This window comes from Impatiens glandulifera, chromosome 3 (genome assembly GCF_907164915.1).
Source record: "Impatiens glandulifera chromosome 3, dImpGla2.1, whole genome shotgun sequence".
Taxonomy (NCBI): Eukaryota; Viridiplantae; Streptophyta; class Magnoliopsida; order Ericales; family Balsaminaceae; genus Impatiens; species Impatiens glandulifera.
Genome location: NC_061864.1, coordinates 19708655 through 19734693, shown reverse-complemented (window position 1 = coordinate 19734693; position 26039 = coordinate 19708655). Strand labels below are relative to the sequence as shown.

General features: G+C 31.8%; 4 protein-coding genes across 7 annotated transcripts; all 4 read right to left on the bottom strand.

Moving 5' to 3' along the window:
- Positions 1-3089: 3089 nt before the first annotated feature.
- On the bottom strand, positions 3090-6044 carry LOC124932052 (uncharacterized protein At1g76660-like). 2 transcript variants are annotated; one of them, XM_047472654.1, is made up of 3 exons: positions 5569-6044; positions 3596-4604; positions 3090-3430 (listed from the first exon to the last, which is right to left on the bottom strand). In XM_047472654.1, the coding sequence occupies exons 1-3, from the start codon at positions 5617-5619 to the stop codon at positions 3252-3254; spliced, it is 1239 nt and encodes a 412-aa protein (XP_047328610.1). In that variant the 5' UTR covers positions 5620-6044; the 3' UTR covers positions 3090-3251. The 2 variants fall into 2 exon arrangements, with proteins under 2 accessions (XP_047328610.1, XP_047328609.1); XM_047472653.1 differs by having other exon boundaries at positions 3596-4607; positions 5569-6043.
- A 1123-nt stretch (positions 6045-7167) lies between these two features.
- On the bottom strand, positions 7168-9479 carry LOC124931682 (receptor-like protein 2). The gene has a single exon (XM_047472207.1). The coding sequence runs from the start codon at positions 9255-9257 to the stop codon at positions 7209-7211; it is 2049 nt and encodes a 682-aa protein (XP_047328163.1). The 5' UTR covers positions 9258-9479; the 3' UTR covers positions 7168-7208.
- An 853-nt stretch (positions 9480-10332) lies between these two features.
- On the bottom strand, positions 10333-16091 carry LOC124929337 (magnesium-chelatase subunit ChlD, chloroplastic). The gene is made up of 15 exons (XM_047469672.1): positions 15758-16091; positions 15084-15262; positions 14921-15008; positions 14521-14837; positions 14307-14430; positions 13578-13670; positions 13383-13478; positions 13106-13258; positions 12409-12609; positions 12158-12313; positions 11959-12066; positions 11580-11714; positions 10881-11042; positions 10690-10810; positions 10333-10603 (listed from the first exon to the last, which is right to left on the bottom strand). Exons 1-15 carry the CDS (start codon positions 16025-16027, stop codon positions 10518-10520), a joined length of 2289 nt encoding a protein of 762 aa, XP_047325628.1. The 5' UTR covers positions 16028-16091; the 3' UTR covers positions 10333-10517.
- A 2867-nt stretch (positions 16092-18958) lies between these two features.
- Positions 18959-25342, bottom strand: LOC124931021. 3 transcript variants are annotated; one of them, XM_047471407.1, is made up of 14 exons: positions 25156-25342; positions 24960-25007; positions 24038-24159; positions 23897-23945; positions 23254-23324; positions 22045-22103; positions 21762-21860; positions 20824-20881; positions 20280-20416; positions 20127-20183; positions 19903-20000; positions 19655-19815; positions 19461-19565; positions 18959-19151 (listed from the first exon to the last, which is right to left on the bottom strand). In XM_047471407.1, exons 5-13 carry the CDS (start codon positions 23309-23311, stop codon positions 19495-19497), a joined length of 798 nt encoding a protein of 265 aa, XP_047327363.1. In that variant the 5' UTR covers positions 23312-23324; positions 23897-23945; positions 24038-24159; positions 24960-25007; positions 25156-25342; the 3' UTR covers positions 18959-19151; positions 19461-19494. The 3 variants fall into 3 exon arrangements, with proteins under 3 accessions (XP_047327363.1, XP_047327361.1, XP_047327362.1); XM_047471405.1 differs by having other exon boundaries at positions 18960-19151; positions 24038-24086; XM_047471406.1 differs by lacking the exon at positions 18959-19151 and having other exon boundaries at positions 19301-19565; positions 24038-24086.
- Positions 25343-26039: the final 697 nt, after the last annotated feature.

Here is a 26039-nt window from a genome sequence, read left to right as displayed (position 1 = left end):
TTATATTAAATATATTTAAAAATATATATTTAAAGATAATATATTCATATTATTTATTTTAAAATATATTAATTTAAATAATTTATTAATATTTAAAATTATATAATAAAAAATTTTTTTAAAAATTAATATTAATATTTAAAATTAATTTAATAAATATAAAAAATAAATAAGTTAGGTATAAGCTGAATTAAATATACTCAAACTTAATTATTAAATAAGTTGAGATCATATCAAAGGTACCTGCAAATAAGCTGGACTCAATTAGACCTCAATTAAACTAGTCTAGCTAAATAATGAAAACCATTTTTTTAAAATAAAAATTTAATATATAAGTTTATACTTCATCACTCTACTAGCAAAAAAAAAATATTTTTTTAAAAAAAATATAACTTTTATTAAAAATAGTGTGATGGGTTCAAACATAAAAAAGTGAAGGAAAAAACAAAATAATAAATAAAAAACATCATAAGAATTTTAAATTCTAATAAGATCGAAAAAGTCTCATCCCGTCAAACCTTTTTTTTTCGGATTGAAACGAGCGCGTGTAACATAAATCCTTTGAAACGCTGGTATCCATAATTTTTTCATTCGATTATGTTGCTCTTATGCTATTTCTTTCCAGATTGTCCACCACATGATGATAAGAACTGGTTTACAGTCGTCCACGATTTTTTTGTTAGAACTTCATTCAATTCATTTGACTCAAAAGTCGACGACTTTTGTTGTTGTATCCCATTGAAATTGAATGAGTTTCTGCCGAAGAACCCACATGCTCTTGGTGCTCTTGGTAAGGTCGTAAGGAAGAAAAATATGATAAATGGACACTCTTCAAACAAATGTTGCATCTACTAGCGAGATGAAATTATTTCATTTTTAGTTTGTTAGATGTTAAGACTCCTCCACTAATAACTTTTCAACCAAAAAACAATATTTTTGATTAAATTTTTTATTGTCATATCTCTTTCCAAGTAAACCGGGATGAAGTTTTTTGGTAAGAAATATAGCTAGTTTTAAAATCGAGAGAGTCGGACAGAGAAAACTTGTCGTTAGTCTCTAGGTCAATCGAAACATTGGTAAGAGCATTTATGAGGAGATCCCGTCTCCCCTCCTCTTCGATAGAAATACGTCTATTTAAAGAAATTCTCCAAACAATTTAATTATACGTGAGACGAAAACAGTCTGCCACTTTAGCCTCATTTTTACTAGATATCTCAAAAAAAATTCAATAAGAGTTTGACAATTTTTCCACTAAGGTGTCACGAATCATTCTAGAAATCAATTTTCTTACCATTACCAATCGTAAAAATGAGAATGGGTCAAATTTCCACCACCGTTTACAAAGGAGCGAATTGTTGAAAAGGGTGAAGTTCTTGATTCTGAGTCCGCCGTCAACAATTTCAAGCTTTTTTGTGTCCCATCTCACCAAGTGAGTGTTTTTAGATGAGTTAGAGTTGTCTCAAAAGAAATTTCTAATGATTGTGTCAATTTTATTGGCCAACCGATGTAGGGATAGGGAATAGTGACATAGTGAATGTTGGGATTGTGGTCAAGGAGTCTTAATGATGACCAACATGCCGCATTTAGAGAGAAGTTTGCTTTTCCAAAGAGTCAACATGTTTCCCATTTTCTCGATGATAGGATTCCAAATATCTTTGCAATGAATTTGACGCCAAGAGGGAAGTCGAAATATTTTAATGGGAGAAACCAAATCTGAACCCCAGAAATTTTGGTCAATGACAAGTGTTATGAACGTTACCAATGAAAAAAGTTTAAATTTTTCTTTATTAATTTTCAACCCCGAGCGTGCCTAAAAAAGAATACAAATCTTGCGCGAAGAGAATGAATATTTTATGTTGTAGGTTTAGTAAGACAAATAGTGTTATCAGCAAAAAAGTAAGTGATATATATAGTTAGGTAAATAGAAAACAACTATTAAAAATAACATCATGATATATATAAAGATTATATGTCAAATTGTTGTATTGGGTCCATATTAGTAGAATTGGATTTGATTTTGAAATCTTATAATTTGGAACTATATAATGTTAAAGTTATAAAAAATGAGATTTTATTTTAATGGTTTTAAATGTCGTTAACTTATTATATACTTTTCAATCTTAAATAAATAAAAGATCTATGTCACTAATTTAACTATTGAATTTTAAAAAATTCGATAGTCAAAATTATTAATTCGCTGAAATTCGATAATTAAATTAATGACATTAATTATTTATAAATGTCGCAAAGATAATAAATTAATGACATTTGAAACCATAAAAAACTTATAACTTTAGTAATAAGAAACTCAAAATTGTGAAATTTAAAAGAAGATGTCTGAAATTTCAATGATCCGCAGCCTATATATAGTCATATAGGTATATACGTAGTATATAGTCGGTTAAACCATTGTTTTTTATTTTATTTAAATAGTCAATCGAATCAGCCAAGCTCCCTAAAATGAAATTATGAAACGAACATAACTCAACTAGGATGGTTAATCGGTTCAATTATTTCTATTTTGCAGAAAAAATATTTATTAAAAAATTATTTGATTATCACACCTAAACGATTTAAGTTGAGTGATAAAATTGTACTAACTTTTATTTTCTATAAAATCTAATTTAAAAAAAAATGATTAATATAGTTCTTTTTGTAAGGAAACATTTTTTAAATAACAAAATTCAATCACAATTTATGACAAATGAAAATATATACATTATAATTACAAATGTGATTCTCAAAAGTGAAAATTTTGTTTTTATAAATATATTAGTTTATTAAATCAAGATTGTCATCACTTAATTTTCAGACTCTAGATACAAACTTATATTATTATTTTTTTTATAAAAATAACTAAGAAAGACTCCACCAGACAATCACTTAAGCTGACTTACAGTTGAATCTGAAAAACAACTCATTCAGATTGAACATCAAAGCACACAAACAAGTTATAGAATTGAAAATGAAAACTAAATTATCCTTATTTGCATTCTTTTATGGAAACCAGATTGATTTAAATAAAATGGTATCTTATAAATTAAATGAATAAGGGAGCAAATGCAGAAATATGAACACCCATAATAAAATGTGATATAACTAATCCTGCATAATAATAATAATAATAATAATTCAGTTTCAGATTTTTAGGTACATTTCAAACTAGTTATTAAGCTTCTGAAATGTAAACATTTAAACATAGTAATATGTAATAAGAATAAGAAGAAGAATTATTATTATTTATTTCTAAGTCATGCCAGCCAAAACTCTTCAGAACCACCTTCCCTCAAGCTGCTGCTTCTTCTTCTTCCTCTCCTATAGTCAACTTCAGCATCTGAACAAGATTTTCCAAAATGATATTTCCTCCTATTTTTCGATCCATCCAACCCACAAAATATGTCTTCTTCTGATTCATTCTTCCCTAAACCACCTGAATATGAAAGAAACCGCGAAACAAATAAAAGTTAAGATTGCATTCTAGAAGAAGATCAACAGTTAAGGTGTTGTTAACTGCATATTAGATGCAAATCAGATTACTTACTATATAAAGTAGGATAGATCAATAATATAATTTCAGTTTTCAAATAGTAATCACCTTCGGGTTTTTCGTATGAACTTTGGCCTTCATGGCGAACAACAACACCTTCATCGACCTTGTCCAATTTGGTTTTGATGCTCAGTGATCGCGAAATAATTTCAGCGCCAACTTTTCCTTCATTTGTAGGAGGGACCATATTAAACGGCATCATGGTGAAAGGCTCGTCATCATTGACATCAGCAATTTCGACATAATGAGGTGTACTGATTATTTCGTCAGCACTGAATCCGAAGGAAGCTCTGTACGCCTCAATTTCTTCCATATCCTGTTTACTGTTTCTGCCTTGCTTGTTTTGATGCACATTTCCATAACTGTTAGAAAACCCGTCAGATTCTTTGGAAACGCTAATCCTGCCACCAGAATTAAGGGTTGAATTGTCCAGATAAAACTGAGCAAACGTCGCCGGACAGAAGAAATTCGACGATAAGCCATCTCTCGGAGTTCCTGAACCAGGTGATACGAGGCTGCTTGAAGGACTTCCGCCACTGGAGTAGAGGGAATACGTTAATTGGAGATTGTTAGGCTTTTCGGTTCGTTTAAGTTCATTAGAGGAAGAAAGAAACCGGGCAAAGGGTACATCTGGGGAAGATGGGGTAGTGATGTGAGCCAATTCTGGAGGGGGTGTTAAAGGAGCAGTTGAGGGTTGAGTTGTAAAGGTGGAGAAAACAGGAGGAGATACAAGCTGTGTATCGTTTGCGTATGGCCCTGTAGCAAACATAGCTGATGAAGGGCCGCCTGGTGAGTTGGCAGATAAGGAGAGGAAACATCGAGGCGATTGTGCAGTTGAAGGGAGGGTAGAGTTGGAATAAGATGCGGGTGATGATGGTGGAGCTAGAAGGGAAAGGACTATCATAGAAGGGTGAGTTATTGCATTATTATTTTGGGGTGCATTTTGAGGGTGGTTAGCCGAATTGTTGGCTTCAGGTACGCGAGATGAAGGAACGATACGCGTTCCACCTTTTTGTTTTCCAAAACACGATAATCCACTCAAGCATCCTCCCCATCTCTTCTGTTGCAAATAAAGATGTATCAGATAAAGAATATGAATCTTTTAAATGACATTCAAAGTTAAGGTTCTTCTTTCCATAACAAAACAGAAGCCACAATGGAAAAACAATGATTCATTTAACCAAATGCTGCACCTGCCTCTGAAATGGAAAGAGCACAAGAAAGTTCTGAAATTATTTATTTATTTATTCACGAGTTTATAGAAAGTAGAGTAGATTCTATTCACGAATTTACAGAAAGTAGAGTACATTTGCGGAAAAGTTGCAGATACTTTAGAGACCGGTTCGCAATTAAAATGAATTGCTAGCCGTTAATATCAAATTTACAGGATGCGAGTAATTTCAATCATCAGAAGGAAAATGTGAATATGGTTTATGTTGACAACCCTAGTTTGGCCTGCGTCACGAGGAAAACCCTAGTGTGGCCTGCGTCACGAAGGAAAACCCTAGGCTAGTGTTGCAGTTACGAAACCTAGAATTTATGAATAAGGGCGGTTATAATAGTAGTAGAATAGTATAGATAGATAATGACTTGATTAGTTTAGTTTCCATTCACTATTAAGGGTTTGTCTCTTCATCTAATCCCAATTCTATGAAATCAGTCTATTTCTATAACACACTATGTATGCATCAGCTTGATCAGATTAGATACACAAAATGCAGAAATAAACCTGCACTAGTAGTAGGATTAAGGTTGGAATGAAGTATAATCCATTAAGACATGGCATTGTAGAGTTGGATTGGATCACTCTTAGATATGATTAGAATTTAACATGAAGCTGGTAAGCACATAGTAACAACTGTTGTTGAGAGATCTGAAACCTAATAATGGTTGAATAAAAGAAGCAAATCACGAGTAAAACTATCTATCTATCATTTCCATAAACAGTGTAGCTAGGTAAATGTGCATAAACTGCAGAAGGGTAACACGGATAAGATTTATAGATCTGAAATCGTAGTTACCCGACGTGAGGTTGCTGGGGCTTGATGAATCCTGTTCTGGTCCAAGTCCATGGTTATCGAAGCTTGTGGTTAGTGATTTTCCATGTCTGCTTGTCTGTGGAGCACGCACAACACAGCACAAGAGTAGAGTTGTGAATGATTAAAGAAAGAAATGGTGACGATTCTTGGTGGGTTGGGTTGGGTTGGATTGGATTGAATTGAGTAGTAGTAGCTAGCGTTTGTGAATGTAAAAAGGGTTGGATTGATCAGAATTTGACAGTAGTAGTTGACAGAGATTTTGTTGAAGAGAAAGAAAGAAAGAGACTATGGAGGAAGGAAGGAAGGAAACACTACTTTTTCTTTCTTTCTTTCTTTTCTGGATGCTTTTCTTCTTCTCCCTGCCGATTTCCTTTCGATTATTTTATCACTTTTACTGTAATTTTCTTACGATTTTATCCATACACACACCATTCTCTCTCTTCTCTCTCACACACACAAACACACACACAAACACACGCACACACACCATTGTCGCTCACTCACTGTCACTCTCTCTCTCTCTTTGTTGTCTGTCTGTACAAAAGTGATGTCCGTTACTTTTTCTTAAAAGAGATATATTATTATTTATTATATAATTAATATAATTAACATTACTAATTATCTATATAATTTATCAGATTTTTTCAAGTGATATTCATTAAATATTTCAAAAACAATCAAAATTTTGTGTATATTATTGGTAATGTCATTTTCATAAATATATTTTGATGCATACTTGCACTTTATTTAATTAAAATTTTGTTAATTTAACAGTAAAGATTTTTTTTATAATGAAAATGCAAAAAATTTATTTTTGAATAATGTGATATTTAAGATAAATAGATTAGTCTTTAACACCCGACCAAATTATAGTTTCGTTGAACCTTCAATAATGTTCGTAGTTGTTCGATACGTATCATTTATAATGTTATTATTATGATGTGTTTTGGGATTTGTTCTTAAAAGTCAGTAAAATTCGTCGGAAAATTAATCGTTTTTTTAAAATCTTACAAAAACTCGATAACTTATTTAGCAACTAACTATAACAATTTTTATTTTGTTGTCATGCATGATTGTCCAGCTTTAAAAAATAGGCAAAATTAGGGTTGAGAGTAAACTTGCTTTTACTTGGATTTTGAGATATCCAATTAGGACACTATTTATAATAGTTTAATAGATTAAAAATTCATATTATTTATTATAAAATAAACCACTTTCCTTTAATGTTTTATTTATGGTTAACTGTTGGTGAAACCGTCTCAAATGGAATAATTGAATCTAAAATTATGGGACTAAATTATAAATGAGATTATTAATTGTACCATAAAACATTACTAGTGCAATCCAATTAAGTCAATGATTTTTACCAATTTCAAAAACTATTTAATTTTTTTAGTCTTCATTGTAATTTTAGAAGTTGATTGGACACCTAATTGTTAGGACTTATAAAACTAAGTTGAAACATTTCAAGATAATTGACAACAAAAATAAATACAAATTTTACTATTTACATTATTATTGTTTTGTACCTTTTTTTTTTTTGGTTAAGGTGCCTACAATAATTGAATTCAATCTTTAGAAACTGTAGTAACTATAAGCCACAAACATTACCAATCTAGGAATTATAAATATTTATTGAAAAACTTCTTGAACAAATTGATTAGAAACCGAAAATATGCTCGCCTCCAAGTTGTATGAAACACCAAAGTTGCACATACAATCAACAAACCCGTAAAATATCCAATTCCCATACTAACATAAAAATCATCGCCAACGAGGCTATCGGCTTCTTCAGATTCTTCGACATTGTTCCTATTTTGAATAAGACACTCATTTGTTAGAGGAGTTCCACAAAGCCCGGGATTTCCTTCAAACGACGAAACAGGAAACGTTTGAAATTGAGTCATTGTCGGAATTCTTCCACGTAGAAGATTATACGCAACGCTAAATGACGACAAAAAATACAAGCTCCCAAGCGACATTGGGATCTCACCCGACAAACGGTTTCTAGAAAGATCTAGACTTTCGAGGCTCTTAATGTTCGAAAGCTCGTCCGGTATTGTCCCCAATAGTTTGTTTTGGCTAAGGTTTAAGATGTGAAGAAGCCGCAATTGTCCTATCCCAACAGGTATTCGACCGCTAAGGTTGTTGTCGTTTAAGAAGATCGCCGGTCGGAGATTGAACAACCGATTGTATTGTAGATAGTTTGGACCCGTAAAAACGGGTAAATCAAGGTTAGCCAAATCCGATGTTAACACATCGGATTGTTGCGAAATTAAGCTTGGGATTCTTGTGATCTCCATCGGAATCTCACCGGAAAGGAGATTTCCTGTGAAAACAACGTGGGAAAGACGAGGCATACTTCCTAACCATAAAGGGATGGGACCCGTTAACCGATTATACGAAAGATCAAGTACTTTAAGCTTCTTCATGTTCATCAACCAACCGGGTATCTTCCCTTTGAGCCCGCAACTTCCAATACTAAGAAGTTGAAGATTCTCGAATCCATCGAGATTCATGAATTCCTCACCGTCGGGCATTTCTTCGTCGAAGAAATTTAAGGAGAGGATGACAACACTCAAATTCTTGCAGCCCATTAGAGTAGTAATCGCGAGGTTTAAATTCGTGAGGTTATTGATCGAAACCGATAAATGTGCCAAAGATTGAAGCTTTACCATGCCGGATGAGATCTCTCCATTGATGTGATTCTGTGGGAGACGAATCGCGACTAATGATTCGCACAATTGAAGACTTTCGGGGAACATTCCGGTGAATTCGTTGGCGTCCAAGTCTAGCAGTCGGAGTTTTTTTAGTTTGGAGAAATTCAAACTTGAGATATCTCCTTCGAGTTTATTGTTACGTAAATTAATCTCGACGAGATTAACGCAATTCATTAGAGAAGGAGGTAATAAGCCGGTTAGATTGTTGCTGAAAATGATCAGCTTCTCAAGCTTTTCAAGGTTTCCAATTTTGTCGGAGAGATTTCCGGTGAACTGATTTTCATAAAGTTCAAGAACAGAGAGGTTTCTAAGGTTATAAACAGAGTTAGGGAATAGTCCCGAAAAAGAATTAAAACCCGCTCGAAAAACTTCAATCTTGAGACAACCCGTGAAAGAATTATTCGAAATCTCGCCATTAAAGTGATTATTTGAGATATCTAAGAACCTAACACAAACAGAAGAGAAGGGAAACGAACCGGAGAAGCTGTTATTAGCAATGCTAAAGAACTCACCTTTGTTAAACGTGTTATGAAAGAAGGATGATTTGATGGTGCCGGAAAAGTTGTTGCTTGATAAATCGAGGGTTTTGATTGAGGGAGGAAATGGTGAAGAAGGGAACTGTCCGGAGAGAAGATTGAAGGTTAAATTGAAGGTGATGAGATGAGTGAGTGAAGAAGAGAAATTAAGGGAGGTGAGGTGACCTTTGAGGCCTCTAGAAGGTAGGTTTATTCCGGTGACTCGACGGCGGGGGCCGGAATTACAAGTGATTCCTTCCCAATTACAGCAATCTGTTGAAGATGACCAGTTTAAGGGATTTGAATGTGGGGATGAGAGATGGGTTGATAATGATAAGAGACCTTTTTGATCAAGATGGTTGCAGGTGGAGAGAGATGATGAAGGAAATAGAGAGAGGAGAGTGAGGAGAAAGTGGAATTGAGATCTGATGAACATGGCTGCTGTTGATGGTTGATTTTGTGTTTTAGGAATAAAAAGAGAAGAGGTATTTTGTTTTTGTTTCTTATTATTTGCATAGTCAACGGGATTAAAAGATCAACCATGTGAAATTATGAACAAGAATTGAATTTAGTATTGGAGTTGGTGGTTGAGGTTAGATGGTTTGACCTTGCCTCCTAGGGCTTGTTTGTTGTGTGTTATTGGTATGCCATTATCCTAAAAGCAAACAAGGCCAAGTTTACTTGGTAGAGACTTCTCTATCTTTTTCTTGTTAATGAAGCCAATTGTACAAAATAAACTATTTATAATGATGCCACATTTCAACACAAAGTGTTTTTAGATTGAACCTAACCCGTGAAATTTTTGATCTCGTAAACTGACTTTTACCGTTATCTTTACAATTAATTATTAAGAGATGTATTTCAAATGTTCAATTACTCTAACAAATGTAGAGAAGATTATACTAGCTTTCAACCATTCATAAAGACACTCGAGTACTCTTTTTAAAAAATATAAATTTTACCGTGTTTAAAATTTTTTAAAAAAAAATACATGTATTTATTTACCTTCGACCAAATTTTCGGTGATCAGCGTATTCCGTGGCAAGATTATCAAAGCTGATTTCGAATTTTTTTAATCACTTCTGACTTAAAGTTGCCACGTCATACTACCATATTTGGCCAAAAGTAAACACATGTATCTTTTTGGATTGTTTTTAAACACGGAATAAAATATTTATTTTCTAAAACACAGAATACTCAAGTGTCTTTATTCCTTCAAAAATATATATATAAAATAAATGTGTTTCACATACCCAATATGATTGGTGGGATTATTTGAAAACACTTTCTAATTATGTATCAAAATTCAGACAAGAAACAGTCAATAACAAAATAATGAATTCATTGTATTAGTCCCCTTCTAACACACACTAAAAAGATAAAAAAAATCAAGTTTCATAATCAAACTTGTAAATAGTTTTCAAACTTAATTCGATTCCAAGTAAGAACCCTTCTAAGTTTTAAGTTAAACAGGGGACCATGATGACAAAAAAAAAAACAAAACCTAGAACACAAAATTATATCAAATTGATTTTTTATTTTTATTTTTATAAATATTATACAAAGTTGTTATAGTCTACAAAAGAGTAATTAAGAGGACAAAACAAAGAAAGAATAATATCTCTTCCAATAAACTAAGAAACACTCAGATAACAAAAACAGAGAATAAGATAACTTACATGTTATTGAGACAAGATCAAGAACTCTTCAAAACTGATAAGGCTTCCCTTGTAGCTGCTGAAATGACAGCATCTGAAGCATTTGGCAAGTAATAATATTTCCCTGAAATTATAAACAAAATTAAATTAATAGATCGAAGAGGAAAATTGTCTGCATTGCAAAAAACTAACGAACAAAAACAAACGGACCTTGAGCCACTCTAGCGATCTCCTTAGCAAACCCGGTAGATACAAACTTATTCTCCGTATCAATGACTAACAGAGACATTCCTGCTTTGTAAATCTTGCCAGCCACTTCAAGAATCTCATCCTACAATTGTTGGTTTGGTTATAAAAAATTCAGAAAGTTTAAATTATTTTCGAGGAATAATAAGATTTACCTTAAGTTCTTTTGTAGATGGTCTAGGGTCAGTGGATGCAGCAGCAGCTTCTGGATCGTTGGATCTTTTCAATGATATATTGGCTCTTCCATCAGTTATCGCAACAATCATTATCCTTCCAACATCCCCACTCTTTTCAGCATTTAGCCCCACTCTTACTGCCTATATCTCGTTCCATAAACAAAATCAGTTAACGCAATACAAACCACAGTTGAGCAACAAGGTTCTGTTCAAATATTATGTTACGAGATTATAATAGTATCTTATAATATTTCAATTTGAACTTTTAAGTACTCTTTAGGTTTAGGGTTTCTTAGCTATTAGTTGGGGATATCATTGTGGGTTTTGTTTCATTGATGAACATGTTTTTGTCATTGTGCACAAACGATGAAATTTTAACATGTGGGAAGATTATAATTTTTGAAATGATTAGGTTTGATTCATATTAATTTCCTAGGGGGGGGGGGGGGGGGGGGGGGGAACAAATCTTGTTTTTTTTAAACAAATTAGGTTTGATTAGGATATTATTATACCCTAAGTTAACTTATAAATAGACAATCTCTATTATGTAATAATTACTTGTTTCTCACATTAGTTTTAAGCAGGTTCAACAATTTTTCTTTTTTTTGGAAAGAAACAAACAGAATTATTCGTATGAAATAACCTGTTTACGCATTAATTACAGGTTCAACAAATTACCGTAGTAAGACCATGAGCAAGAGGAGAACCTCCACCACATGGAAGCCTTTCAAGACGTTTCTTAGCCATTGAGATTGACCTAGAAGGAGGCAAAAGAACCTCTGCTGAGTCTCCCCTGAAGGGAATGATGGATACCTGTTATATAGATTCAAAGCTATTATTGTTAGCCAGAGACAAAAAGAAAAACAAACAAGACCTTAATTAGTTTATTGATAATGCATAACCTATTTGAAGTTGTTCCATGAATAGACATGTGTTCAGTACTAGGCATTGTTTATTTTTCGTGTTATTGTAGTTTTAACGAGATTTCCCTTTTAAGAATAAAATATAAAAAACAAATATTATAATAATAGAAATATGACACAAAGTATTTTGCAACCTGATCTCTGCTTGTATAACTCTCGGCCAATAACTTGAGGGCTGCGCCTTTTGCATTTTGCATTCGGTTTAAAGCCATGCTTCCACTAGCATCAACCACAAATATCACCTGCCATGCATAATAAGACCCATGAAATAAATAAATAATTGCTTGAATGTGAATGTGACGAGAAGAAAAGCAATTGTAATAGAATTTTTACCAGGGCTCCAGCTTTTCGTGCCATTCTTTTAGCTCTCATATCGGATTTCTCTACAAAAACTTTTCTCGTCTTTAGAACATCTTTCTCTCTCCTAAGTTTCTGATATGGTGCAGCTGCCCTAAGAGTTGCATCAACAGCTAATCTCTTCACAGGACCCTGCTTAAAATCAATGTTTTGGAAAATACTGAATTTAATTTAATTTTTCTTCCTTTGTTTTTCTCTCAGAGGGTGAAAGAAGAAGAAGAACATGCCTTAGGAAGCATTGGCTTAATATATCTGCCTCTATCCTCTGAAAATATTACATTCTTCGCTCTTCCAGCTTTTCCTTTACGTCTCTGTGCCTGTTGTGCAAAGAATAGAAGTTTCTCGTCCACTAGACCTCCTTCTGCATCAAAGATAAACTCTTCAGGTAATTGGTCCATCTGCTCCTCATTCTCTTCATCATTTTCATCCTACCAACAACAAAGTAAACAACCATTTTTAAGAATAATATCTCAAATTTATCATAGTTCTCGATTAATGTGGGATGTGATAATTATGGATATTTCTGAATCTGTCTGGCGATCCAGAAACAGAAACAATAATCATATGTGTTTATATATTCTTTTATGAAATTGTTATGTTTGAGAAGCACCTAACGATCCAGAAACAGAAACAATAATCATATGTGTTTATATATTCTTTTATGAAATTGTTATGTTTGAGAAGCACCTAACGATCCAGAAACAGAAACAATAATCATATGTGTTTATATATTCTTTTATGAAATTTTTATGTTTGAGAAGCACCTAATTTATATATTCTTTTATGAAATGGTTCGAACCCGCAAACTTGTGGTCACGAGCCATGTGCTCTACTCACTGAGCTAAACGAGTCTTCGAAAACAAAACAATAATCAAAGGTGTATAGAAATGGAGCCATAAATATATGTCAGAATGATTGAGATACCTGTTCATCTTCCTCTTTCTCTTCCTCTTCTTTCTGCTCCTCCTCAGAAGAATCTTGATTTTGTGGAGGAGGTGGAGGTGGAGGCGGTTGCTGGTTTTGCTGGTCAGGTGGGGTTTCAGTGATGTTTGAACGAGGGAGAATGACTAGTTCAACCTATTTCAAAACAGAATTATGCAACTGAATTCATGATTCTAACAGTAAAAGGGGGAAGAAAGCTAATTACAAATAGTTCAACAGCTTTTTACAGTGAAGCAAAAGAAAAAAAAGGAGTCTTAACAGCTTTTTTCAGATCATCCGCGTAGACTTTCTCACGCCCTTCCAGAGCTGCTAAGCACTTAGCAACACGGGCAGCATATAATTCAGCTCTATGTCCCTGCAAGTAACAGATGGTAATAAGTACCATAAAAATAAACTTGAAAGTAAAGGCAAGATTACTACTTCAAAATTAAAGGAAGAATTCCATGACAAGAACCTGGCAGCCACCTCGAAGTGCTTCCATAACCAAATACTTCAGTTGCTCTCTGCTAATATTGACATCCTTCAAGTATTCCCTTGCCAAGATAATCTATGATAACCACAAAGTTAAACGCAAATAGTGGGCTGTTTTATTATACATTTTTTTTTTCATGTGGATCATTATCTGGAAAAATCTATAATTGTTATATTTGAGAAAACTCACAATGATGTATAAAATAATCTGAATCATGATCCAAGAAAAGTTTTCATACCAAATGAAGCAAAAAATTACACTAAAATTTTTAAAAATAATTTGGATACCAAATAAAGCAACATATATTACACTATAATCTGAATTATGTTCTAAAAGTAATTTGTATACCAAATAATACAAAAATTACACTATAATCTAGGTCTTAATAAAAAATCTTATACCAAACGAAAAATAAATAAATAACTTTTAGTTTTAACTTTGGCGATTTCCAACATATCGTGATTGTGACAAAATATCAGTTTCCAAATAGGATCATTAATACACAATCTTTAATCCAATGAAAATTGTGCTTCTCTTCTCTTGGCAAAGGATAAGAACCAGGTGAGAAATATATTAAAGTAGAAAAAAAAGACATTAATCATCTAGAAATCAGAAAGACTGATTTAATTCCACAATAATTAGTAAGTTATATATAAGTTACATTAAGGGATGATTCCTAAACCAAATAGGACACTTAGAACACTCACTAACCTGAGTTTTTGCAAATTCAGTTTCCTCTTCAACCAGTTTAAAAACTTCCTTACTAGTTTCTTGAAACTGCGTTGCAATACCAACAGCAGCAACACGATCTTCAAAGTTCATGGGAATATCTGCACTGCACGATAATGGCCTCATAAGGTAATAAATACTCACCTTATTTATAGCATTCAGAACAGAGATTCACTATCTCTTTCTTTTTTTGTACCTCAAATTGATTGCGATTCTATCAAGTAAGTGCTCCCTCACAGCACCCTCCTCAGGGTTGTAAGTAGCAATCAGAAGTGGCCTGCATGGATGACGAAAGCTGATGCCTTCTCTCTCGACAATATTAACTCCTTCGGTTAAGACATTAAGAAGCAGATTACTTATACCCTCATCCAAAAGATTGATCTCGTCTACATACAGAACTCCTCTGTGAGCTTCAGCAAGAAGACCTGGCTGGAAAACAGTTGTTCCAAATTTCACAGATTCCTCAACGTCAACTGATCCAAGTAGTCTATCTTCAGTCACACCAAGGGGAATCTACAAGGCAACTATGGAAAAGAGATAAAGAGTTGAAAGAAGAAGACATAGCAAGGGAAAGATATTCTCGTCGTGAATATTACCTGCACAAATGGAGATCTGACAATTTTAGTCTTCACATCGTTACTGTTTGAATTGTATTCCACTTTATCACCCAGACCATCTTCCCACCTTCAAATATTCAAATAAGTATGATAAGAGTTGGGAATCAATTAAATTGAAGACCATGAGTTTGATAAAACATACTCTTCAGGACAGGTTGGATCAGCATTTGCAAAAGAACCAACGACTACTTCAATAGGTGGAAGAACTGCATGTAATCCACGAGCCATGACTGTTTTGGCTGTCCCTCTCCTTCCAGATATCGCGATACCACCGATCTTACCATCAATAGCACCAAGCAAAAGAGCCGTCTTAATAGCATCCTGCAAAGATTTTTATTAAAGTAAAATCCACTTAATTTTTTTTGTTGGAATTAAGGAGAACTGGTATGACACCCCACAGCCATGACCTCGCTTAAATTCAAAACGCTTCGAATCGAAGCTGTGACATTTTTGGTCACTTAAATTACCATACTAATTTATCATTGAGCTAAATTAGTATGGTAAAATCCACTTAAATTGCAATGTGTGGTTGTATGAGTTGGCTGATGAAGAAACAAACAAGGAGAGCTCTCTTATCTAAAGATATCAGAATCTATCTACCAGTTGAAATAGTGGATTATTAAGCTATCCTCATGTTCTAACTAGAGATAATTGTATACCAAAGAAGGAAATGAGTTAACTAGAGCCACCAGTTAAGAGATTAAGCATCGTCTACCTGTAACTTACGAATTGATCTATCTGCCCTAACCTAAGCTCGTAAGTAAGACAATGAGATTCTGAAGCATTTTTAGGAAGTTAGATAGGAGGATGACTAACCTGTCCAACAACGGCAGCTAAAGGAAAGTAAGTCCTTCCGTAGGAATTAGAGCGGTCAAAATCAGGATCGGAAGCAAGAGCAGCTCCATTGGTGGACTCTAGAGTGGCGGAAGCACGTAGACTGATACGTTTGGACCTCCAGGAAGAGGAGGAAGAAGAAGTAGGGATCGAGTAATTAAGTTTGAAGGAAGGAAGAACTAACGCGTTGAGGCTAGAGAGAGAAGAGCTTGTTAGATAAATTGGCGCTGCTGCTGCTGCTGCTGTCGCCATGGATGAATGATGATAGACTGACTGGCCTTTCTTCCTCACAAGAGAGAGAGAGAGAGAGAGAGCTTTCTTATCTAATCCGTTAACTGTTAATTCCAAAATAAATAAATCAAAATAAATTCATATATCAGATCCTGTTTGTTTGTTTTTGAATATAAATTATAAATTTTTATAATTCAAATAATAATTATTTTACTAGTTGCTGCTCATACTTTTTCACTGTGTTGTTGATGCGATATTTTATTTTATCATTCATTTTTAATAACAAAGCCCTCCTACAAATATTCTCCTATTATAATTTTTACGAGTCTCTTATTATTTCGACTATACATGTCGATGATCAATTATTATTTGGTAGGACCTTTTTTTTGTGTTGTTTATTTCGGATAATTTCAACTAGCACTCAAAATATTTGATATAATTCTTTCTACAATGTTTAATTGGTTCGTTCGACTTACTTTATTTTAACCATGTCATTTAGAAACTCTAATGAGATTGTTGTTGGAGTGACCATCAACAAATTGCATTATTGTTGAATTTTGGTCTACTAATTTTTTTTTTATAAATTATTGTAACGTATAGAAAAATTTGTAAATTTTGTAAATTATTTATATAATTTAATATTTAGATCATCAATTATTTATATTAATTATTAAATAATTCCTTATATTTAATTTTTAGAATTAATTTCTTATAAAAAAATAACATTATTATTATTATTTTTTTTAAAGCACATTTTTTAAACCCCAATTCTCACGTAGGAGTAGGGGTGTTCAACCGGCCGGTTAACCGGTTAACCGGTTAAACGGTTCCGGTTAATACCGGTTTTGGCTTTTATTTTACAAACCAGTTAATCGGCCGTTAATGGTATCGGTTTTACCGGTTCTAGTTCTACCGGTTTTGGTCGGTTCTAACCGGTTAACCGGGTTTAACCAGGAACCGATAATTCAATTCTTTTTAAATTAAGTAATAAATTTATAAAATAATTTTTAAAATTATTTGTTGTACTTTCCTATTATATTATTCTCTATTCTTTCTTGTCTCTATTATAATATATTATATTATTATAATATAATATAATATAAATATATTATATTATAATAATATATTTTATTGATATATTTAGGAATATGTTATAATATATAATTTTATTGTAATAATATAATATATTTTATAGCTATTCTGTTAAGTTTTTATATGTTATTTGAGAAAATTTAAATTTATTATGTCAATTAGTCTTTGACCAACCAAGTATAAGCGAATATGATTGAATCCCCTTCTCAACCGATAGAACGAGAAGTGAAATAGGTAAATTATAAGTTATAACTTTGATTTTAGGTGTTTCCGTGTTGGACGTGTTGGAGAGAAAGTTAAAACATGAAGTGAATGTTAAACTTTGAAGACATCAAGTTTTAATTTGCTCAACTAATTTGCTTTTGTTAATTTATAATTCCACATTATCGTATCATTATAAAAACAATTTTATATATTTTAATGAAATTATTTCAATTTCTTTTTAATTTATTTTTGTAAAATTTTATATAGATTATAATGTTTTTTAAAATTTATTCTATAAAAATTATTTATAAAATAACTAATACAAATTATAAAATATAAAAATATATAATTAAATTATTAACGGTTTACCGGTTAAACCGTTAAAAAAATAGGGAAACCGAAAACCGAACCGTTTAACCGGTAAAAAACCGATTAATAGGAACCGCTAGAACCAATTAACCAATAAACCGTTAAAATGAAACCGGTTAACTATCGGTTCGGTTGAGTTACCGGTTTTCCGGTTTTTTTGCACAGTCCAACGTAGGACTTATTTTATCATTAATTATTTAAATTTTGAAAACATATTATCTTATTTACATCTATTACACGTCTTTTACAAAATTGTGTTACACATTGCTCTAATTATTATATATTTTTTTTTATCTTCACTCGATATTTAATTTCTTAAAAATTATTTTTGCACTTAAAATAACTTAGTGGGAATGATCGATAATAATATCACCACTCATGACCTTTAGTCTCTTATAAACCACTTTTATTAATTTAGTTTAGTAGGAATGATAAATACTAACATTATCTCCACTTCGTGACCTTTAATATTTTAGAAACAATTTTTCTCATTTGAGCTAATTAATGAGTTGATAATTATTTTTTTAAAATGAAAATGTATAAGATAACCAAATATGTTGTCAAACTTTGTTTTTTAGTATGTCAAAAAAATTTCACTTATTTTTCAAAATTTCAAAAATCCACTCAATCTAAATTTAGGAATAATATGCCTTATTAAATTATTCTCTTACTATACATATATTCTAAATTGTTTGAAGTAATTTTCATCTTATAGAGTTAAATAATTTTTCATGTTAGGATGGTTGGTGGTACTTTAGTGATAACTGATAAAACATAAAAATTAGTACTCACAATTATATTGATTCAAATTTTTACGCTTTGCATATTCTCAAAATAAAATGTTTGTTGGAAAAAACTAAAAAAGTTATAAATTATTTTTTTTCATTTGATCAAGTAGATGAAAAACTTTGGTAAAATTTTATAAATATTTTTTTTTCCAGCTGTAGCTCTTTTTAATTTTTATTTAAAATGCCAAAGAAAACCTTCTTCCAAAATATAATGAATTAGTATTCTAATAAAATAGTTGTATGTAAGTCAATGAAAATACAAAAATTTAATTATTTGATCGCAGGAGAGTCGGTGATGCAAAAATTGAATATTGTTGTTCAAAGTTCATGTGATTAACTTTAGTTTAAAATGAATTGTAATAATGGTATATTCCCTAATGGAAAGTAACACTATTTTTCTTTATTAAAAAATATTAGAGTTAATTATCTGGTGGGTTAAATACATGCATTAGTAAATTGTAACTATCCACAAATTTTAATAAGCCCCACAAAAATGCCATCAAACAAACCTAACTATCTTATACTTTTGGGGGTAATTTCCATTGACTATTTAACAAATAAAAAGTCTCAGTGTAGTTCAATAAGAAAACTATCATCACAATACAAAGAACACAAAATCAAATAATTCGATTCCTACTAAAAACGCCTTAAGTTGAAGCCGGAACCATATCGGTGGAATTCGTGGTAACTTCCTAAAATAAAAGAAAATTGTATAAGAGAAACAGTTAATAACCAATTCCCAATTACAAAGTACCAGCCATAATCAACTTTTTTTTTTGTAAAAATATTATAACAAATATAACTTTTTACACAATTCTTTTGTGGTAATTTCAATAGACTATTTAACCAATTAAAAGTCTAGTGATTTCAATAAGAAAACTCTGGATATTTTTAGCACAACACAAGTCTAGACTAATTTTATAAGAGCAGCAGTTGAGAACCAATTCCAGTTACAAAATACCAGCTAGTTGAATGGCTTTCACGGTGTATAAATAATTCACCTTTGTCGGTTAGGTTATCGTAGGAATTAAGAGGCTAATCGGAGTCCTTGTTTCCATATATTTGTTTAAGCTCTTGAGGAAGGTTCAAGACAATCTCTGCATAAGCTGTGGGTATATAAAAGAGGATAGAACTAATTAAATAAATTTCCAAGGGAATGAGAATACAGAATCAATAAATAATAATAATAATAAACCTTCTGGTAAGCTCATTGTTTGTAATGCATCCTCAGCATAAGATAGACGAATTGGGATAGAATTGCTTGATTGGGATTCCTGCATTGGCCAGGCCAAGACGCTAACTCTAGTTGGAAGAACAGAGACAAGATTGGCGTATCTGAGATTGACTATAATTTTGCTGTGGCGGCAAAGAAAAAGAAAATTAAATTAAATTGATTAGTTCAAGAATAAGGATATGTTAGTTAAAGATGCACTATTTACTAACCAGTCATAGTCATCTAGCATGAACTCGATCATGTGGTATGGAAGACTGTAATATAGCTCTTTGATTTGATTTCCATACAACTCCTTTGTAAGTCGTACCTGTGTAAAGACAAGTATAACCCGTTGTTAAAACAATTGATCTATCGATTATCAATATAAGGTGTTATTCCTTTTTCGCCAAAAAAAAAGAATGCAAGAAATGATGAAGGCAACACAGAAAGATACCTGTTGTCTTCTGTCAACATAGGCTTGCAATAGATCACCAACGTGGTCAATAAATTTCTGAAGCAACATGGTTTAAATGTTAGTCTAAACACAACTTAGAACAAGAAAGCCTATCCTTTAAAAAAAATCAAGAAAAAAAACCCACTACTTTACCATTGCATTAGAAGAAAGCAGATCATTCTCTGCCTCACGAATTGGCAAACAAAAAGGAACCGTGTGCTCAAGAACGGTCATCTTTTCTAGGAATGACTTACTCTCAAGAATACAATGATAGATTTCACATGGTTCTCCTGCAAAAGCAACACAAAAAAAACTACATCAAACAAGCTCAAGGTAAGAAGAAAAATTTCTTAATAATGAGTGGGTCTATATTTGCTAAGGTAGCAAAATTATTATTGCCATAAATCACCAAAACAATATTTTTAATCTATCCAACAATATCGAGGCTCATTTAGCTCATTGGTAAAGCGCAAGATTCATAACCACAAGGTTGTGGGTTCGAACCTTAATCAGACTTACATTCTAAATCTACCATCTCAAGTGTGAAGAAAACGGCTAATCTAGACAAAAGTCACTCAAGGAAATATATAGAGTTTATTAGGTGATAGAGATACAATCAAGAATACCAGTAGAAAGACTTTGCACAAACATAAAGGATCGACAAAAAGATGGACCAACAGTTGAGCTATATTTTTACCAGCATATGATGTCTCAAATTGTATGCCAATCCTTGCTCCTTGGAGACAACAAATAACCTACGCATGACAAGAATCAAAAGCACAAATTAATACTTTTATTTTCCCAACATGCAAATACCAGTGAAAAGAAATACATTTAACATGCTTGAAATCGCCAGACTTCTGCACAACATGTATATTCTAACTATAGTTATCAAATTTTCTAAAACAAAATAAGCAATTTAGACCAGAAATCATTTAGAACTGTTTTTTATTTTCTTCAAAGAACTCAGACTATATCAGCCATAGTTCATCTATTTTTCACTAATATTTGCATTCTCATTAACGACATTGATTTTTGGCAAATCAACATGCTACAAATTGACATAGAAGTTACAATGATAATGAATATAATCTAAATTTTCGTAGAAGAGCTCCTAAGTTTTTAAATTGATAGGGAGAGTTTCATGGCATCTTAGACTTGGAAGAGTCATATTATCCACAACAAATTTTGACATACGAACAAACATAACGATAAGAAGTATACAGACAAGATGTTCCCAAAGAATTGATCATTTTGGTGAGAATGCACTGGGTTTCAACTGAAAAAGTGCCCTCACAATCGCGTCTGTACAAGTTCAAATTGTTTAAATAGCAAGGAGATTTTCTTGTTTCTCACAGTAAATAATTCTAACAAGTAGGCTTGATCACATAATTTCAAAGCAAAAGCTGACTAGTCATATGAGTAAATGATTTAAAGATGTATCATCCTATATGCAGTTCCAAATCAGTAAAACCAGATGTTTTATCTTATGAATATTCAAATGTTCAGTGAATCTCAGTTCATTATCTATATAGTATTGACTAATATAATACTGCATATCATCAAACTTCCAGAGAGAAGGCTACTAAGACTTTACTCTCTTGATAGAGGAATTATAAGAAGGTCATTATCTACCTTATTCTCAACTTTGTAAGTAATCTTTTCAAATGGATGAATATTGTGCATCGTGTCTGCATCATCTTCCGCTGCCTTTCGTTCTGCCTCCATATGAACCTAATAAAAAAGCATTGCATCACTTCTTGTACAAGTGCAGAAAGCCAGAAACACAAAGATACTCAACAGAAGCAGCAGAAGTTCAAAAGATATCGTTATCCAATGAGAACATACAGTCTAGTATGTCATATGGAAGTCTAAAATAGTTTGGAGACATAAGAACATAAAGAATCCAATCACATACCGCCTCCCTTATTGTAGCTAGTAACCCATCATTCCATTGTTCACCAGTTAATATAACCTCTGCAGAAGGGATTGTAATAAGTTATTTATTTGGCAAATAAGGTGCGGATTCTGAACAATAAAGCTAGCAGCATACACTAGAAACCCAGTTGAGGACTTTTATACAATAAAATAACCAACAAAGTATTCCATGTCTTCAAGTGAAAGTCCCCATTATTCAGCTGGGCTCTGGTATATGGCATATTACTTTAAAAACAAAAACCAAAACACCGTCCTTGATGAAAACCATGGCCTTGTTTGATGAAGGGTTATTTGGAGATTATTTGTAAAAATCTTGTTTGATGTAAAAAGGGAGTTTGGGGTTTTTGGGTAAAATGACCAAATATCCTTTATAACTAATTTTTAAGTATTATAAAAAAACGATTATATTAGTATTTTAGTTGATTATTTGAATGATGGGAGATAAAGCAAAACAAATAAGCCTAGATCAAACAAGGTGTACATAACTCCTTATCCCATCATCAATCAAAGCCATTCAAATCATCAACTAAAATACTAAAATAATCTTACCCTGGATATTTTAGTCATTTAACTCAAACAACCCTAAATAATCCATTTTCATCAAATAGGTTTTTCCCCAAAACTCTGTTCATTTAAAAAAATTACATCAAACAAGCTGCATGAGTAAATTCAAGGTAAAAGATATTTATCACTAGACCTACTCAAGACATCTGCAATGATCCATCTGTACCAGATACTTCTTCACATAATGGCCGAGAAATATTTTCACAGAGAACTATACTCCAAAAAGAGTAGGACAGTAGGAAGGAGTTTTGAACATATTATTCAGTTAGGTTGTAAAAAAAATGATCCTATGTTATCTCCAACTTTATTTGCAGGAATATTGTGCTATAGTAATAAGATAAATCATCTTTTTTATGCTTAATGGTATGAAGATCAACATAAGTTGAATCACAACTGCTTCTTATTGAATAAAGGAAAAAAATTACTGAGCAAATGAATAAACAAGTAAAAGCAACGGTTTGCATATCCAGGATGCACCAGTTAAAGCATTATAATAGCATAAACGTGAATTAGGTCCCTGAGAACAAATGATTCTATTCAACCTGATTCTTTTCAGTTAACAATATCAAACAAAAGCACAAAATAGTGAATTGATGTATGGAAAAAGATGTGTTTTCAAAGCCACCTTGGGTTTGCGCAGAACATGCAGCTTCAAACTCCCTTTGTAGACGTTGAAAGACCATTTTATCAGAATCCCTTCAACAGAGAACCAAATGTACATCTTCAGAAAATATTTCAACATTTTTTGTAAGTATCCATCTAGAAAACTAAATTTATTGGAAAAGGTTTTTTCAGTATTAAACTAGTAAAGTTTTATCTATTACAGAAATTGTATGAATTCTAATATGCATTGATACGTTGTGAAGATTCTAAGCCTACTCTTTGTTTTGTCCCTTTAACTTTTCCCTCTAGACAAAGGCTCCAATTTAATTTTTCAAGCATCATAATTAGGGTAAATGCTCAGTTATCATTATCTAGTGTTTGATTTATGTAACATTATATCTAGATTAGAATACAAATATTTCATGTCAACTTTCCCCACAAAATATGATAAGACTGCCTTATTGTTATAAGTTCTAATTATATTTAAAAAATCCAATGCACACCCTAAAAATAAATAAAATCCAAAATGAGTACATAATGCTATTTCTTCTGCATTCATATATAATAATTTCGCCCTAATCAATAATAGATGACCATTCGTAGAGGCATATTTTAACAAAAAGATGCTTACTATATATCTAGCATTAAAATTCCTTTTTTTTTACCTTGAAAGGCGGTGTGCTAATTCTTCATGCCTCTTAAGGACATTCAAAACTGCAAAAAGAACACATCATAATATACATTGCATAAGAAATTTTACAAAATAAATTAGGTATTAAAAACTTAGAAAAAAATCAAGTAAGTACATCTAGCCTTTGTAGTGTCTAATTGCACGTCCCCCTCCTGTATGAAATTCTGTGAAACCACAAAATAAGAACCAGAAGAAGACCTTCAACAAAACATGAGAGTAAAAACACCAATGCAGTACCTAAAATAAAATAGAAGAAATATGATAATTCAATAACATGAAACCATACAAAATCCAAAAGTAACAAGAAAATATAAAGACACACTTAAGAAACTGCACATCAATAATCATTGGTATCATGGAAGCATATTGGGAATATTTGAATGTTTGCATTCAGCTTCTTCATCTTTTATTTTTTTTTCTTTCTAAACAGACGATTTTCAATGTACTGAAAACGTGAAGGTTACAGGCCATGGGATAGGCAAAACCAATTCAATACAAGTCACAACATGATTTAAGAAAACAAAGAAAATCAACAAAAAATTGTCTAGAGTATCCTCCTGGGTAATCACGATTCACAACCAAACAACCTGTGTGACTCCAACTCAATTAGGTTCTCGAAATGATTCAAATCCACTTGAATACATATCCCCTGTAGTAACAGTGGCTTATCACATTTTTCTTTCACCTTTTTACCTTCACTATTAAATCTCTTTTCTTATACAAACTTCAGTTTCTGGTTAGCTCAAGAGAACATTATATAACAACAGAATTAGAGTGGCTGGATATTGATCAGCTGATGCAGATATAACTCAGGCTTAAATTCAAGCATATGCAATGATGAACAAAAAAAACTCTATTCATAAGATTTCTAATAACTATGAAAATGAAACTCCATTTTCCTAGAAAAACCAAAACATAATCTCCAAATCAGATGTCCAAATGAAGTGACTCTACTTTTCATCTTTACAACTATATACTATTGTAGCTTATAATCACAATGCACAGCTTCATAATTCCCTAATGAATAAGATTCTTACCACTTCTCCCATTGTATCAACTGTCCAGTCCTTCAATTGCTGAAGTTTCTGCGAGATTTTAAGTATTTTTAAGTGGATGAAATCAATAGTAGCTCTATCATGTTAACACTATACGTGTAAAAATAACTGAATAGCATCACGAAATGAACAATCAGATCATTCTACGACACGAGAATCATTTGAAATTAGCTCGTACCTTGTCTTATCAGCAGGTCGACTTTCATACAGATCTTTAGCCGTCTCTTCCTGTAAATTCTGGCGTAGCATCAATGGATCTTTCTCCTTCCTTGCGATTATCGATGATTATCGCCAAAAAGGTTTTTCCGCCGCTGGAGTGTGGCTGATGCCGTCAACTGAGACGGTTGGGCCTAGCCCGTTTCTAGCAGAAATATCTGGTCAGTTTCTTCTCCGTTTAAGCTTAACCAAAGAAATACAAAATACACCCTCAAACTTATTATATCTTTCAACAAGGGAGGGATGATTCAAATTTAATTTAATTTAAAACAATAAATAAATAAATAAATAAATAACAAGAAATGATAAGAAAGAGGGCTCTACATTCATTTTGTAAATATATATTTATATATATATTTAAAAAAAATCAACCTATTAAGCCTAAAAACGTAATTAAGAAAAACACTTATATAAAACCCAAAACAATTATAAATTCACAAAAATATTGTATAAAATTTAATAACTATTAGACTATTGAATTATTTTCTTAATTTTAAATATTTTTACTTAGTATTCATAAAAATAGAATTGGAATTGATACCATTTCAATTCCTACATTTTTGTATGGACATTTAAGATTAAAAATTGGAATTAAAATTTTAATAGAATATAAATTAGTGTGTTTTTATAATTTTTAATTTTATATTTTTTTTTTTAAAAGTATAATTTCAATTATTTTTTCTATTTTTTAAAAATAAAAATATATTATTATTATATCATTTAAAATACATTTAAAATACAGTAAAAATGTTAAACTAATTATTTATTTTTTAATTTAGAAAGTTTAAATGTCAAACATATGTATTAAATTGGAAAAAAAACTATCTTACACGTAAGATATATATA

Coding starts and splice junctions, on each gene's coding strand:
- LOC124932052 (XM_047472653.1), bottom strand. CDS start 5,619: ATGGACTTGGACCAGAACAGGATTCATCAAGCCCCAGCAACCTCACGT. Junction 4,608..5,568: donor CCCCAGCAACCTCACGTCGG/GTAACTACGATT, acceptor TATTTGCAACAG/AAGAGATGGGGAGGATGCTT. Junction 3,431..3,595: donor TTCATACGAAAAACCCGAAG/GTGATTACTATT, acceptor TTTCATATTCAG/GTGGTTTAGGGAAGAATGAA.
- LOC124931021 (XM_047471405.1), bottom strand. Junction 21,861..22,044: donor TAGCTACAATAAGGGAGGCG/GTATGTGATTGG, acceptor CTTTTTTATTAG/GTTCATATGGAGGCAGAACG. Junction 19,566..19,654: donor AACAATGAGCTTACCAGAAG/GTTTATTATTAT, acceptor ATATACCCACAG/CTTATGCAGAGATTGTCTTG.
- LOC124929337 (XM_047469672.1), bottom strand. CDS start 16,027: ATGGCGACAGCAGCAGCAGCAGCAGCGCCAATTTATCTAACAAGCTCT. Junction 14,431..14,520: donor AGAATCGCAATCAATTTGAG/GTACAAAAAAAG, acceptor ATTATCGTGCAG/TGCAGATATTCCCATGAACT. Junction 12,314..12,408: donor TTAAGCCAATGCTTCCTAAG/GCATGTTCTTCT, acceptor GATTTTAAGCAG/GGTCCTGTGAAGAGATTAGC.
- LOC124931682 (XM_047472207.1), bottom strand. CDS start 9,257: ATGTTCATCAGATCTCAATTCCACTTTCTCCTCACTCTCCTCTCTCTA.